The sequence below is a fragment of the Cuculus canorus genome, chromosome 1 (genome assembly GCF_017976375.1).
Source record: "Cuculus canorus isolate bCucCan1 chromosome 1, bCucCan1.pri, whole genome shotgun sequence".
Classification (NCBI taxonomy): domain Eukaryota; kingdom Metazoa; phylum Chordata; class Aves; order Cuculiformes; family Cuculidae; genus Cuculus; species Cuculus canorus.
The window spans coordinates 104,523,659-104,540,591 of NC_071401.1; the positions used below are offsets into that span (position 1 = coordinate 104,523,659).

General features: G+C 37.0%; 1 protein-coding gene across 20 annotated transcripts in view; it reads left to right on the forward strand.

Annotated features, from left to right (window-relative positions):
- The first annotated feature begins 5,891 nt into the window (after window positions 1–5,891).
- The window catches only part of ROBO2 (roundabout guidance receptor 2), a 928,484-nt gene continuing 917,442 nt past the window's right edge, over window positions 5,892–16,933 (forward strand). For 5 of the 20 annotated variants that reach the window (XM_054070029.1, XM_054070084.1, XM_054070050.1 and 2 more), the window contains exon 1: window positions 5,900–6,450. In XM_054070029.1, the coding sequence (XP_053926004.1) occupies window positions 6,333–6,450 (118 nt within the window). In that variant the 5' untranslated portion in view covers window positions 5,900–6,332. Of the gene's footprint in view, window positions 6,451–16,933 lie in introns of all 20 variants that reach the window. The other 15 variants (XM_054070060.1, XM_054069999.1, XM_054069974.1 and 12 more) reach the window with 7 other exon arrangements.

Here is a 16,933-nt window from a genome sequence, read left to right on the forward strand (position 1 = left end):
GTTTTGGATAAACAGTCTATTTCTGGATAAGAAATAGAACAAAATATTGTACAGTAAGAAAGCAAATATATTAGGCTTTTTCCACACTAGTAAAGAGGTAAACAAGGCCAGAATTGTTTGCCTTTTTTTTTCCTGTTTCTCTCTTGTCAAAACCACAGAGATGTATTTTCTCTGTGTAGTAGAAAACACAGTCATATGTCTTATTAGTGTTTTTACCTCCTCTTGGAATTTATGGTTTTACATAATATTTTCTTTACCAAAGCTGCTTCTTGGGAAACAACATATGTATGTTTAGCAATTTGTTATTGATAAGTACATAATATTTATTACATATTGTTACATATAATAAGATACATTTTAATGCATTGCTGTTTCACTGTATACATATCAGATACTGTTTAGAAATTGCATTTCAAAGTAATAGTATAGTGTATTATCAGTGATGAAAGATTTTAGAATCTTTGTGAGTAATGTAGTATATAAGAATATTCAAATTAATTATTAAATTAAATTTAAAATACTGAAGAAATTAAACGTTGGCTTTCTCACATCATTTACCAAATATTTAAGCAGTCTGTAGTTGCCTACAACTTCTAACAAGCAAATGTATACTTTTTGAACTGAAATAATGTGTGATTAAAGACTGGAATAACTGGTAAATTCAAAGTGAGTTATTATCATTCTTATACTTCAATGTAAGCCTCAGATAAACCCTGATTGATGAGTACAAAATAATATCAAATAACTTTCATATACTACTACTTTCAGTAATACATATCTGCAGAGTATCAGAAAGACCTTAGACCTCTAAGCTTAAACAAGAAAAAATTCTATGGTATAGAAAGCTGTCTTGGAATTATTTCCCTTGTTTTATTGATGTGCTTCTTCTACATCAAGATTTCATGATGCCTTGACAAAAAAACAGAGCTACTAATTATGATGAAAAGAGAGACTGGTTTTGTGGTCTGCATTGCCAATGGAAGCCAAAATGAACGTAGTATTTGGAGACTGGCATGCAGTGATTGTCAGAACTTCATCTTATTTGATTATATTTGTGAAGAGGAAATATAAATGGCTTTTCAGAATACCTGCAATGGAAGTTCAGTTTGCATACCAGGCAAGCACTGGTTTCTTAATCCTTGGAAATCACATGAACTGGAAGGAATTTCAAATAGATTTTTGATTTAAGAAGACTGTGTATTTGTTTGGCAATGTATTCTATTACATGTATCCAGAAATGATGTTCCCATTGGCGTCTGTGGCTAACAGAAATCCCCAGGAGGTTTCTACAGATATTTAGAATGCCCTAAGCTGAAAGTATTAAAATCAAAACAATTTTCATGCCTAAAAAGAACTGAATTAATTATGGCTTAGAGCATCTTGGGCCTCTGTGCATGGTGAGGTAGACAGTGGAAAAATATTCTTCATGCCTACTATGCAGGATCCATTATTTCCATCTTATAGTGTTTAGTGTTGATTATATTCCTTTTGCAAATTTCATTTAGTCATGGGTGTTTTCATGCTGCCAAATGCTGGCTGTGTGGCATCTTTAGGAAAGGAGAAAAGGAGACAGGTAGGACAAAATTAAATACTTGTAACTTCTTGGGGCAGGTGGTAGGCATTTCAGCTTCTGTTTCTGCTCCTTCTGATCTTAATTGTGACACACTAAACATGTCATTTCTATCTTTTTCTGCGATCTCTTGAATTTTTTATTTTGGTTGTCCGTTATTTTGAAATTATAAGAGTGAAAGCTGCAAATCTTCCTGAATTTCCTGAGCATTGTTAAGACAATGCTATAATTAATAAGTGCCAGGAAATGCAAGGATGAAAAATACCTGTGCCACTGAATGTTAGATTTGATCCAAGTGTTACTTCTTGCAATTACTGAAGGATCTTGTGAAAGTCTGTAACCTTCACCATAAGAAAATGGAATCTGAATGGCAAGTACAAAGGGCCAGAGAACATGACAGCGTGTAAGTAGTCGAGGCTTCTGTCTGTCCCTTTTACAGCCTGCGAGCAGCAGACCCCGCTCCAAGATATCACCCTTAAAAGAGCATATTGCTCAAGGGCTCTGATATTTAAGCTTCCATGAAGTTATTGTTGCTTTTTATTCAAGCTTGAGGGTTTTGACCAAGTACTTTTACCAAAAGTCCTTTGTGCCAGATAGTGATTAGTTAAAAGAAGGAAAATACGGAAAGGAAGGATGACCAAATAACCCAGATACAACAATTGCAGATTAAACTAACTTAGACATATTTTTTCTGAGTATTTCACTGGTGGTTTGTTATTTAGGCTGCTAATGTATGCTTTCACTAAGTAAACATCTTTTAAAATTCTGTTAATTAAAGAACCTCTGTATCCATTAATGTTGCAGGCATTTATAAACATGACTCCAGCTTCATGTTAGCTGTTGCCCTTTGGTTTCATAAGCAGAATGAGGGAGAATATGCAACTGATAATTCATCTTGAATACTGCGGGCTTTTCTTTTGACTTCATCAAAGAAGTCTCATCATCTCCTAAACACTACTTTAGAACTGGATATACTTAGGATGAAGGTGGCAAGGACGTTTGCGAGTATGGGACATCTTTGGTCTGAGGGAAGAGTAGGGTTGTACTTTTCTTACTGGAATAGTTATAGGAAGGGAGAGTATGTTGAAAACCATGATATGAGGAAAGGTAAACAGGAATATTTTTTTTCCATGGTAGGAACCCAAAATTATCTCAATAGAATTATCAAGTATACATTTCAAAGAAAAAGAGGAAGTCTCTTTTTCAGACTTCAAATAATTAAATGTGTCGAACTCATTGTCAGGGACTATGGGGATGGAGAAAAACATTCACAAGCAGAGGCTGGCAGGCTGGGCAAATGGTAAGCTCCACTAATGCTTTCTTATCATTCTTGTACTTTTCCCATAAATACTACTGAAGATGTGATGCTAGACAAGATGGGCATTTGGTCTGTCTTAATATATGGATTCTTCTGTGCTTAGAAAGTATTAACTAGCCTCATACTCTTGAAAGATGTGAGCTGTTGTGAAGGATCTTGAAGGGTTTAAGAGATCCTGGCAAGGACTTGTTGGATGTCAGGAACAGTTAACTGTAATGAGATCAGTTTGACTCTTGTAGTTCTCATAGGAGTTTTTCTTCGAATAGTAACAGACATAAAGGTAGTATAGACTGCTTACTTTTCTCTGTTTCCAGTATTGCACATTCAAAGCATGAAATAGAATTACAAATCAGTTCTTTTACATCTCTAAAACATGATGTTGACTTAAAAATCATGATACTTGAAGGAAAAATAAATGTTGGGTTTCTTTTATTTGTCTTTCTGGTGTTTCCACCTGTAATGTTTGTATAATCTTTCTTGAAACTATATGTTTTCTCTGGAGGCATTTCAACTCTGGAAAATTGAAATTCTTATGAACCTAGAAACAAGGGCATTAAAAACCCCACTAAATTTCATAAGAAGTGACAACACTTTTTCTGTGTTTGCCTGAAGGTCTGCCCACTCATTCTTAGTATATACAAAGAGGATTCAATAACTTACCTTTTGCAAAATAACCAAGAAAACAATCAGCATAGGGTAGTCTGGGCTCTTTCGGCATAAAACTGAACCAGACACACCCATGACCAGCAGCCATGATGGTTTTCCTTTTGCTCTTGTGTAAGATGGTCATTCCCTTCTCCTGTCACATCATTTGAGCTGCTGCTTGAGTGATACCTGATCCTGCTGAGGCTGCTGGAGGCACATGTCAGAGCTGGCAGAAAGCTGACAGAAACTCATAATACCTTCCAATAGCCGCTGCTTGTATTAATGCTGAAAATAGAAGATGTCCAAGGTGAAGAAGCTGAATTCTTCTGCAGCACAGGAACTAAGGAGGTATTTTTAAGGATGCCTGCTACCATTGGAAACAGGCTTCTCTACAGCAGCTGAATTTCACATGGATAGGGGTAAAAACAGCATGGCTAACTTTCAGGGGATTCTAAAATTTGAAAGCAAGACACTCACTAAGAAATTATTCAGGAGGAAGAAGTGACATAAGGTTGCAGAGTTGGTTAAGAGTATTTTCTCATCAGCATTTCTGAAGCATAACTGATATTGTCACGTTTTGGACATTAGAGGTGTTTGCCTTCTGATTGGAAACTCAAGTTAGTGAATATGCATAGTGGTAATTAAAGGTTGTTGTGTTGGTGGTGTTTTTAGCTTAAGGTCATTTTATATCTGGACATTAAAAGTTTGAAACCTCACGAGTGAAATTGTTTTTTTGGTGCTTCAACATAGCACTATGGTGTTAGTTTCAGAGGAGTGTTACAGAGGCAATAAAAATGAACACAAGTGTCTGCCTAATTTCAGTAACAGTTGGGATAGAAATAGAAGAAATGGTGTTTTAATTATTAGCAATGAGACTGGTGATTAAGAACGGCTTGATGGAGAAATTTAACATAAGAAGCCACAGCTTCGTGACTGTAGATGATAGATACTGACCTATTTTTTGGCAACTAAGAGCCATAAACATGAGCCTTGAAATATCAGACCCAGCATCTGGTAAGATGTCTTATAACTTTTAAAAATTAATGCACAGAGGGATGAAAAACTACTGTACATCAGCATGCATTTGTTTTCTGTCTAAATGCAAATGCTACATCCTGCAACAAGCCCATAAATATATTTTAGAACTTAAAGAGAAAAATAAAAGATCTTTCATACTTGTGGTGGTGGTGGAGTTTCTAGCATTTCCTTGTTTGTGATGTTATATGCTGTTTGTTTAAAAACTCACTGTACATATATTAGATGTTGGTGATCGTCTCCACCAGTCAAAATATCATTCTTTATTCAGACGAATAAGCAAAGCTTCAGATTTATTAATATCATCTTCTTAATGTTGTACTGAAAAGGGCATCATGTCCCTGGTTGAAAACATGATAACTTCAGGGAATTTGTGACCATGGTTGCTTTGTCATTCTAAGGACATTGATGTTTTTTTGATTTTTTTTTTTTTTTTTAAATCTATCTAAATCTACAGCACAAGCTTTGTGGCTCATTGATTTGAGTACTGAATGCTTATATGGAAACAACTAAATGCCAAACTGAAGATGAAATTAAGCTATTGGGCATTCTTAAGTAAGCACTGGGTACCTCAAGACTGCCTGAGCAGTTTGAATGTCGTTAATCTTTCTTTGAGCACCCATAGTGAAAATCGAAAATTTTGTCCAGAAAGTCTTGTGTTTACTGATCCAGCTTCAGCATTCTTAACTACGGACATCCGGACATAAGTAACTATAGTTAGGTAGCTGTATTGTTTCTGTGGCAGTGACAACTACTGGATGAAACATTGTGACTGCAATCTATTATTTTGAAAATATCTGCACTTCTGAACATCCCTTTCCTCTTTCCCTCTCTCTCCACCTCCTACCCCACCCTCCAGATGTAGGAGATCCTAAGTATAGACTGTGTGAAAATATAAAATGTGTAACTGCTCTGTGCAGTGAAAAGATTACTGCTGCTGCTAAGGATTTGTTCTTCCTGTTTGCTACTTTAAAAAAAAGAAAAAGGCAAAAATGTGCAGGATTTTTTCAGAAATGTTGTAAGTAATTAGTGTGTCAAAGCTTGCATTTTAGTTTAATGTATAAACTAGAGCCCTAATAAAATGCAGCCAAAAGTCCTGAGCAGTTGCACACTGTAAAGCAGGAAATCTCCTCCACACAATAGAGATTAAACGCTCCCTGTGCATACTGTATTCTGCTCAGCCCTCTGCTTTCAGAGCTGGGACCGTGGCAGTCGTTATCTCTAGCAGGTTCCTTGGTGATTTTCAAGCCCTGCACTACCTACCCAAGTGGCAGTGACACCAGCTTTCACTGAAGCCTTATTACTCTTAAAAGAGCAATTTGGTTGGTTGCACGGCTATTAGGATCAGACAGTCAGGCTTAAAGCTGTCAGTACAACTGCTTCTTATCTTTTTTCACAATCCTGACATCTTTTCTTTTTTCTGCTGGACACAAGCATTACTGTTTTTATCATTTTCAATCAAGCTCACGCTGCAAGCTGAGGACTATATTCCCACAGAAACCAAAGTGAGGAGCAGAAATTATTTTATAGCTACTGTAGTAGCAGCGGTGCTGGCTGCATGTTGTGTGGGAGAAACCGGATCAGTGAGAAATGTGGCTTTCCTCAGGGCTACATCATTGAGATATTAATTCAGCATCTAAGGAGAGTAAAGCTACTGCTTGCTCTGATTTTTCAATGATTAATCATTCCTCCTTAAGCAAACAGGAAGTGGGGATGAAGATATAAGACAATTTTTTTTTTCTTTTTTGAAAATAACTTGTGGAAATGTTATCATCAGTGAAAAAGGGGAAAATCACTATGCTGCTTTTCATTTTGATGTTGCTCTTCTCTGGACCAACCCTCAGCAAGCTTAGCAGGACCAAAGGCAAACATTGGAAGGGGGGTAAGTGGAAAGAAAAAGTTTTCTAATCGATGGCTCTGTAAGATTCCAAAACGCTGTGTTAAAGGTGATCTAAGGAGAGTACCAGTGCTGCTTTGAGTGACTCAGATTTCAGGCTGCTGTGTGTGCTTGCAATAGGATGCTGAAAAGAGAGCATAGAGTTTAATTTGTTTCCTTGTTACTTTGCTTAACTGACCCTGTAAGGCATGTATTCCTCACAGGAGTTTTACTTTGCATGGTATTACTAACAGAATAACATTTAAGGACTTTATACAAATAAATGTATAATATTTAGAAATCAGAGGGGTTTTTGGACTGTGAGAGTTCAGATTGTTCCTTTCATTAAGGAGACTTTGGGACAGATGCTTGTGTCTTTATTGCAAGAGGCATATCCCCCTTCATAGGGGGTTATAGAGTTGGTAAGGAAAAGGAAGGAAGAAGAGAGAAAGAATGCAAGTAGCATATTTTGAGTACAGAATTGTTAGTATATGTGGTAAAAATGACTAGACAGACATTTTTTTAGAGTACATGAATGTTGTGAAATGCACTGCCAGCAGCACTAATTGGCTGACTGGCTACGTCAGTGTTGATGTGTTAATAAAGATAAATTGTATTAACTTTATTGAAAAAAATGCTGTGCTGAGCTTATGATTTTTGAAGGCAGCAATCAATTTTCCTCTTCTGTTAAAAACTGCTGAGATTTACCCCATGTGTGCTGTGAACAGTTCACTAAATGTGCCTTTTCATAAAGTTCACTTTGTTTTGCTTCCTTGCATGATATTTGTTTATGGAAAACACGGGTTATCGAGGTCTCATAATCAAATAGCTCAGTGAGCATAAATGGTATCTCATCAATATTTGGACTGAAGGCCTGTGGATTGTAGATATCTTCAATATTTTCTCCCTGGATGTTTCTTGATGTTACTGATTGGAGGCACCTCAGGACTTTTTTCTTTCTGCCCCCCCTTCTTCCCCCTTACAAATGTTGCCACAGCATGGTGTGGTTATCACAGCTTTAATAGCACTTTCAGTTTTCCTCTGCTGTCAGTATTGTGATCTGAGGTTAAAGAGTAGCATCAACATTAAAAAGAAGTTTTAATAATTTATCACAACATCTTGGCAGGAGACTCCTCCCTTCCCCCCTCTATATTTCCTTTTATTGCATTTAAAGATATCACAAACCTTTCAGCTATTGTACCTTCATGGGAAAAGTTGCAGCATACACTTAACCTGGACTATTAATGTATCACAGTATATCTGAAAATTATTTCCTGGTCCTGTAAATCACATTATCACATGTATCTTACAGTGGGCTGCTGGGTATCCTCATTGCAATTTACAAGCTGTTATTTACTCTGGGTAGTACAACCTCTTCTCAGAGGCATGTGAGTTAGGAGTATATGTCACTGTCAAGTTCATGGGATTTAAAAAATGCTGTTAACTTTTTTTTCCTTTTCTCCCATTTTCAATTAAATCTGGTAAATAAGGGGCCTATTTCTTTAGTTTCTTACCTACCCTTAGACAGAGGCAAGAATCTCTGTTGAAGAATTTTTATCATGGATAGAAAATAATCCCTGAATCTGACTGCAGAAAATCATACTTTAATTTAGGATTTTGCTTTTCTTAGAATTGTTCTTTGCAGTTGAAGCAGAATGTAAGTAAGGTACCTGTTTAAAGGGGACTAACAAGCCATTTGTCTTGTTTACTCACAGCTCTTGAATCAGCCAAAACTAAGCGTACCTGCTGTACAGTAGTTTTTTCATATGCAAATGTTATTTTGAGAGTTATGTGACTTAAAGATGATGTATGCTTTCCCATGGAAGTTTCAAGTTCAGGATCTGTCAGAATCTGTGTTCCAGTGTCATGTATTTTGAAGCGATTCTGACTTCTGAAACATGTTACATGTCCTCCCTGTCCATTAAACGTTAAGGAACAGCTTTTGCTTATAGAACAATGATGTGCATTCTTTCTGTTGATGTGCTTCTGAAATTTGTGGTGTCATTGGGTGAAATTTCAACATGCAAATTTCTCCATTGCAGCACACTAGAAAGTTCATCCCAAAATGAAAACAGAGATTTTTTTGTGGTGCTTTTTTTTTATATTTATAAGAGGTCCGGGACAGTCAGACACCTGCATACCAACTTCCAGCTATATTGTTCAGAAGGGAAAGTTGATGCTAGATGCTTGCATCTGGGCATACATGACACAAGTCCTAGCATAACTATACTGAAGTCAGTTTCCATGATGGACAGCAATAGCTCTTTTAGACCATCTCCTAAAGTTTCTAGACCATATTTTGTTTTGTTTGCTGCAAAGTGTAAGCATCATTAGAAAGTGCTGGTCTTCGGTATTCTGAGTAGGGCCTGATCATGATCAGTCCAAGTGCAGACTAATGAATCTGGAATTCTTCTGAAATAATTAAGAAAAGGAAGTTACAAGGTCTGAGAAGACATTTTTTGTGGTTTTGCTGTGTAATTCTCAATATGATTTATGAGAAAAACAACTCTCTTGACCTCTATTTTTCTTTTTGGAATTTACTATTAAAAACTGTATGCCTACATACAACTAAAATGAATGTAGTTATGGGTAGAAATCACCTTCTGATTTAGTTGCAATGTCAAGTGTCGGGGAGTGAAATGAGTCCCATACGTAAGGCTGGAGAAATGTAAAGATACCATTTTCTTTTCTAGCTGTTTTTAAGTCTGCATTCCAGAAAACCTTTCCAAATAATTCATTGGAATAATATCTCTAAATGTGCCTTAAACCTGGATTTGTAAACTAATGATCGAAATAAACTGGAGTCTAAAAGCAGAACCTTGGAAGTACAAATCAAGTGGATTTTCTTTTTCCCTTTGAGCGAAAATAACACACCATGGTTCAAGTTTTTAAGAAGGATTTATAGTATGGAGAACAAAAAAACTGGGAAAAGAAGATTAAGTACTCTTTTCAGTTTACCTTAAATCGGAAAGCAGATTTCAAATGTTGCTAATGCCTATCCCCTCCTGAATTTGTTTCTACAGTGTTTTCACTCTGTCATATATCATGGCAGGGAGGGAAAATTCAGTGTTGAGTGTATCCATCCATATGGATGTGTTCTGTGGCCGTCCGGTGGCATATGGGACCGTTTGGAGACTGGGAAATAAATTGTCCATTTGTGTAATGTTCGGGACCATTCCCAGCACTTCACTCATACTAATACCGCAGTAATTGTAATTCCTGACCATGGAAAATTGGGATAGTGATTCCCTTTCACAGATCTCGCAATATCAAACATGCCCTGGATCTATGTAGAATGTCACACTGGATAAGCACCACAGGCCAGTGTGAGTGGGACTGAGGAACATGTTTGGGCTGTTGCCAAAGAGCCGGTTGCTGCTGCGACCTCAGCCTTTTTGAGGAGCTGTCAAGGGCAAGCCAGTGCCTATATGGAAAAGCTACCGTGTGTTGTGGCTGGGTGCTACCTCACCTGGCAAACAGGAAAATGCATGGGGAGAAGAAAACCATGCATGATGTTTGTCTTCTGGTAGACATCAGTCTATTTTACAGTTCTGTGTGGAGGCTGCATGGCAGTAAGGGATCAGAAGAGGAGAGCAAGAGCATGAGGACGATCACCATGCTTGGCAGACATTAAACTTTTACTTATCTTGAAAACAACTCACTTGTTCGGTCTGGGCTTACCCTCCCAGGCCATCAGGTACTTTTGAAGAGCCTGACCCTTTGCACAGTGGCCTCAGGAACAGGACTGGGTCCATCTGGTGGGCCAGCATCCACCCCAGCTGAAAAGCTGTAGGTTAAGCCACAGTGGGACATTTCTCAGGCATGAGATGAACCTCAGTGAAGGACTCTGTTCATGGCCCAAGGTGTCCTGTTGTAATAGCAATGCATCGACAGTGCGGGCAGCACCACACAAGTGAAGAAATGCCTCTGGGGTCAGGTAGAGGAGTAAGAGATAAAAAGACTTCAGAGGGGATGGACCAGACCAGGGGCTGGCAAATGCAAATTAAGCATGCCTTTTCCCCAAAGGGGGTGTTTCCTCAGGTCTCCCTTATGCTTCACCAGCGTAATTTCCATTTTTCAGAACTAAAAGTGTGATTGGATTTACTTATGATCAAATTGGAGAAATAAAAATAAAATACAACCACAGTGCAACACTCTACAAAACTGGATGAGGACAGTGGCTGTCCTTTCTGTCTACATGGAAGTGAAGCAGTAATCTCTTTAATGACTAAATCAAAGTTTATTACACAAGTGATACAGTGCTATATTTCAGTTCCAATTTCAGCTCTTTGGTAGTTTAATAATTTTTATGGCAAAAGATACTAGTGTGAGAAATCTTAAGTGTCACTGGCTAGGTATTACTAGTGAGAATGGTACAAAGCTGTATTTGTGAGATTCTTTCCCTATCCCTGCAGATCGATCAGCTCAGGTATTATTTAGGAGGCGTGTAATCCATTAACACTAGTTTAAATGGTTTTAAGAGTATAATTCAAATATTAGCTCAGAAGATAAAATATCTGTAGAATTCCTTCCATACAGAAAGCAGCCACCCTTCGGGCCTTTCAAATATGGAGTTAAAGCGTTAGATTATTAGCTGCAGTGTTAGAGTTGGAAGTCTGTTATTGGACTGCTGCTAGGTGTGTGGTTGCTCTGGACACCCAGACATCTCAGGTGCATGGACATTTGCATGCAGAACAAATTTGTGGTGTATACACACTGATTTTGGTGAAAATAGGCCTCAAGATTGTCTACATTTGTAATCAAGAGTCTCAGCATGATTGTAAAGTCCCACACCTCAAGATAACCATGAATTCTTATAGATGTTTAGATATCACCTTGGCAGCCACTCAACAATACTATTCACTTGCCCCATGGGGAAACTCATAAAGGTTTCTTTCACCAGTGGGAACTTATTTTCATTTTGTCTCATGGCTGTAGGATGGTGAGGACAAAGGTAGGGATGCTGCCTTTCCCTTTGAAGAGGGAAAGTAGAGAGGAGGCATTTATATGAACCTAGATAGCCTGGGTTTTGGCGTGAGTTACTGTGAGGGAGGAGTGGTCTAGTGAAACCTGATGAGGCGGAGCCTTTGATGTGGTGGTTGAGTTGCAACACTTGGAAAGCACAGTCAGTTGTGGTGGAATGATTCACTGTGTAGCTTATGTAATTTTGGGGGTAACACTTTATATAGTTTGCCATTTATCTAATGTAAGTAATTTGTTTTATGGAATTTCAAGGATAAACTGCATGAATTCTTTCTGAATACGTTATGTTGCATGATTAACAGTATTTATTAAATCATGAGACTTGAAACGTGCTGCTAGGCACTTGTACATTAGAAAAGCTTGTGAAATGCTGACCAAAAGTTTCATACTCAGGGTCCTAAAATAATTTCCCTAGATTTCATAGAAGCATCCTAATTCTGAGTAGTAATGAAAATCCACAATTTTTTGTTACTTCAGAGGAAGGTCAATATGTATTCAAGGAGGTGAGTTGTGCATAGATAACGACCTAAAAACCTAATTTTAGAAACTGGATACTCTAAGTGTGGATCTGCAGTTTCAGTCTGACTGCAAATATATAAAAGTGTGTGACTACACACAGTATGTGACTTCATGTGCTGAAGATATTCTTATAATTTTGCTTTGAGTATACTTAAAAAGGAAAGGAGTATTTGTTTGGATACTGACTGTGAAATTAACCGGTTTTTTTCAGATTTTTATTTTCTTTAAAGTTGATTTAACCCTTATCTCATGATAATGAGCAAATTTTTGCACCGTCTTTCACACTACCTTCTCCAGAGTGAAATATGAACTCAAAAGAACTCTGCTGGTCTATGAAGCTTCCCATACATATTGTCTAGGAGCATATAGCCTTTGTTTATTTATTTGGAATACTTTATAGAAGTCTGGTAACCTGTATTCAAACTCATACAGGAGGAGATGACAAAGGTGAGGGAAATGGAAAACCAAATTTGTGAAAGTTCCTTTCCAGGTGGGAAGGAAAAATAATGGGGTTATTCCAGTCAGGAGGGAGCGAATGGTGTGAAGATGTAAGACCTACTTAAGAACAGACTACTGTTGGCACAAAAACAAACAGTAAGGAATAAATGCAGGCGGGAACTTAGAAGAGCATTTCCAGCCATCATTGAGAAGAGATTGTTATACTTTGGCAGATGAAGTCAGCCTAAGACAGGTTTCCAGAATCACTTTCAGCCTTTGCCAGTCCTGGCTGCATGGTTTCCCTCCACTTCTGCCACTGGTGATAGTGCTTCTGCATGTGCAGATCTGCTGGCATCTCTACTCAGGAAGTTAATCCACATAGCAGAGAGAGGATAACGATCATCTAGCTAATGGAATCCCTTAATTTACACATTCTTGGGTCACAGGTAAACCTAGTACACAACAAAACTATGGCCACAACAGAAGAGGTTGCAACTGTGGCTCGATTCAAGCTAATACATAACTTCAGCCAGCAGCGCTGGATTATCCAGAAGAAAAAGAAAAAAAAAGATTTAATAAGGTGGCACCTTCCCTTGAATCCTATGTCCACATCCTGTACTTGGAGCCTTACTTGAAATGTTTGCTGTCATATTAAAAAGTATGTTGATCAAACAGTTATAAAACAGAAGGAATATTTAAATACTAGTCACCTCCCCACATGCATACACGCCTCTCTTCTTTGGTTATTTGCATTTATTTTTTCTTGAAATAGATTTTGGAACCATCATTGACATTAGAAAACTAGCAAGCACAAGTAAAACCCTCTTACTTAGGTCCACAAATAAAATGAACCCATGTAAATTACCTGTTAGATATTGAAAGAGCAGAGATCACAGACTTAAAATTATAAACAGGCTTAAACGCATATCAGACTCTCTGAGAAAAAATTTTTTGGGCTGTCCCTTTCTAGCAGTTTTGAAAGGCAATGATGTTCATTGGTTAAACACTACTGATTTTTTAATTCAAAATATGCTCTAAGGAGTACTTAGAGTGCATTACTTCTTCCAGTACCAGTACTAAATGCCTTCATGAAAACTTTTGTTTAGTACATTCAGAATTGGGGGAGTTACATGATTTTTTACATGAGTTAGTTTTGGTAACTGATACTTGAATTTCCAGCAACAGAAAACTTTTGATGTTTTACAGCTAGTGTTCAAGAATGGCAATACAAATGACTTTTTCAATCATTTATATCTAAATCATAAAATGTTGTTCTCAGCTAAATCGTGTTAGCTCTTATTCTAGTACTGATTTCATTGTACTAGTTTTGAAATTTCATATTCTTATCCTAGCTAAACAATAAATCAAATTCATGGTTGCATTTGTGTGTATTGCACAGAGAAGTGAATCACAGTAATTCAGAAACATCAAAAAGCTTTTCTCTTTTCTAAGGTTTTCCCTCAAAACCTGTGTTTTTCATCATTGTGTTTACTTACATGAGGAAACATTAATGAAATAACAGAAAAAAAGAGAGAGAAAAATCAAGTTTGATTTCCAGAGATACTGATCATCCAGCAGAATCCGACAGAGATAAGGATTCTCAGCCTTCACAGAAATCAAGGTCTTGGTATAAGTAGGTGTGTAGCTCCTCTTTCCTCCAGGCTCCTATGTCCTCTGAACACCATCTTTGCAGCCTCCACGTTTCCTTTCAGATGTGTGCCATTTCTGTGTTTGCATAAATTGTGGTGAGACTTCATTGGTACAATTCCTGCTGCCATTCCAAGTATAGGTAGTGATCTGATAGCACCAAGGGTCAGCAAACTTATTCTTCACTGTCTTTCCCATGTAGGATGCTGGATAAGGACAGCCGACAGTGCTCCTGTTAATGCTGCAGGTTGCTTTAGTTAATGATTAATTTTCTGCTAGCTGGATTATTTGTGTTCTTCAAAAGTGTTTTTCACTTCAAAAGTGTTTAGAGAGACAACATCACAGGTTTAGCTCATTGCTCAAGATTGCTGCCTCTGATTCAGTAATTTAACCTGGCTATAGCTCCATTCTGTACTGGCAGTGGAAAAGCAGACATTAAGGAATCCTTAGCTCTGTAAGCAGGAGTAAATGAGCAAATGCTTTGCTCCCTGCATACTGCATTATTGAGAGAAGAAATGGAACAGAGCCTAATATTAAAAAATGGAGGAACTGAAAACCCCACAAATTTATTCTGAAAACTGTAGAAAATATTTTTGAGAGACATTGAAGAAGTCTGACCTACTTAATTGTGAAAAATTTGAGAGGCAAGTTTCATGCAATTCAAACGTGCCACTGAATTTCTTCTGCTGTGATGGTAAATGGTCTTTCAAGTTATTAGATAAAGGGATCTAATGATTGAAAGGGATAAATGATTGAAAACTCATGTCAGACATGTCCAAATAAAGACAACGAACAAGTTTTAGGTTGATTATTTAAAAAAATCATGCTTCAGTTATATTTTTAAATCTTACTGACCTTTTGGAAATTTGCATTCCATTGTTGTACTTAGTGTAATTAGTGGTGCTTACTTTGAGAAACCACAGAAATTTCTCTTATACCCTGAAAAGATGCTGGGAGAGTCTATTCTTCAGTCATTACATTCAGCATTCCTTCTGGAAAGTGGTTGGTATATCAAATCTGCTACTTCTGATTTAAAAATTGACATACTATACAGAAGCCCTTGGGGAATGCCCCTGGTTAACTATATTCTGCAAATGTAAGATAGTGTTTTATTTCTTGTACTTGCTTGAGGAAAACTGCTGTGTTGTGCTATTTATTCGGGTGTGTCGTGTAATAACTGGTACATAATTGGCATCTTTCTTGTATTTGTTATAGGAAGGTGTAATGGAATTACGCCATTTTAAATGAGAGGAGAATCTGCTTTTGAATCATAGCTATAGTATCATCCTTTTGATAATTAATTACTACAGTTCTCACCAGGTAATGCTTATCTAGTAACAGATCCAGGCAGCTGGGGAAAGACTGATCTGAAGACGAGAACATGGAAAAATCCTGAGGCTGATGAAGACAGAGGAAGAATTGTTCCCACTGCTGTAGAGTAGTTTCCACTGGTTAAGGTGGTTTTATACTGCTTGTGACTCTCTGGTAGAGCCTGAGAATTTGTCTGCAGTCCTTATTTGCTATCCATTGTTTTGCAATGGATCTAAATGAGCTATTGTTATCTGTCCATTTGATTATCTGTGGACTTGATATAGTTTCATACTCAAGGCCAGGAGATACTTCAATGAATTAAAATATGTTCTGATGTCACGAATCACTTATTTCAATAGTTTTCAATTTATGTGTAAAGTCATTTCAGAGATATCATAAAATTTAGATTAGGAATACATGTTTAATAAAAAAAGAACCAATATGTACATAAAATAATTTAAGGTTACAGAGCATTGTGAAGGTAAAAGGTTCATTAAAAATCTGGACAATAGTCAGTGTTCACATTTTCAAGTTTTATTTTCTCCACTGCTAGACTCTGGTTTCTGCATTAAAAAAGTGACAGTCTTGAAATGTGAGTAATGTTCTTGTTGTTCATAGTCACTGAGGGGAAAAAGTGAGGAATGACTCTGTACTTTGCAGAAGTTTTATTTCCTTAAACTGGGGCTTAAGTCAGAAACTTCTTCAATTTTTTGACTGTTGAAGAGCCTTAGAAGGAAAATAGGAAGTGAAGAAATTAATTGCTTAATTAATTCCTTGATACTGTTGCATTGTGTGTGTTGAATGAAAAATATCTTTTAGAGAGGAAGGTTGTAGGAGCAGAAGAAGAGAGTTGCAGTAGAGTTACGAAGGTAACTTCTCTGAAGTTGCTCATGGAGCCTCCTGGTACAGTGTGTGAAGACAGAGCCACTCCACTGCATATCTGGGCAAAGACAGATTTTTTTTGTATTCCGGGAAGAAAGCTTGATAATTTTAGCATAGAACTTAATTCCAACCTCTTTGTGTTTTAGGACAAACATCTACAGTCTCTACTTCTATTTTTTTTTTTTTTGTTTAAATTAACTTGATAATACATAGGTTTAATTATTGTGAGGAGGAGAAATTCTCTGTTTAATTTGGTCTCACTTTACTATTTCTACAGCAGCCCAGTATAGGTTATCTTTTAAATCCAGATTAATGGAATTTGCTGAGCTGTCTTGAGAGCCTGTTCTGCATTACAGCTCCTGGGCACCAGTGACCAGTATTTTTATATCTGAACGCTAGCTATGCTCTCTCTCATCTTCTCCTTCTTTGATCTTCATGTTCAGTGCACAATTTCTTCTGCTTGTCAATTGTCTTCTTATTTTTAAAAGACATTTTACAAATGATTATCTACAGAGGTTATTTATCAGAGAGTTCTTAATTTATTTCAGTTAGTTTTAGTAGCTTTTTCACTCCATTTAAATAGAAAAATACTATTAAGAAATGTTACCTTGACTTCTTCCTATAGAGTCAGTACTGCAGACCATGAAGAACATGTGATACATATTTGTTTCTGGCAATGTGCTTTGCCTAATTTGTATTCTTTGGAAAA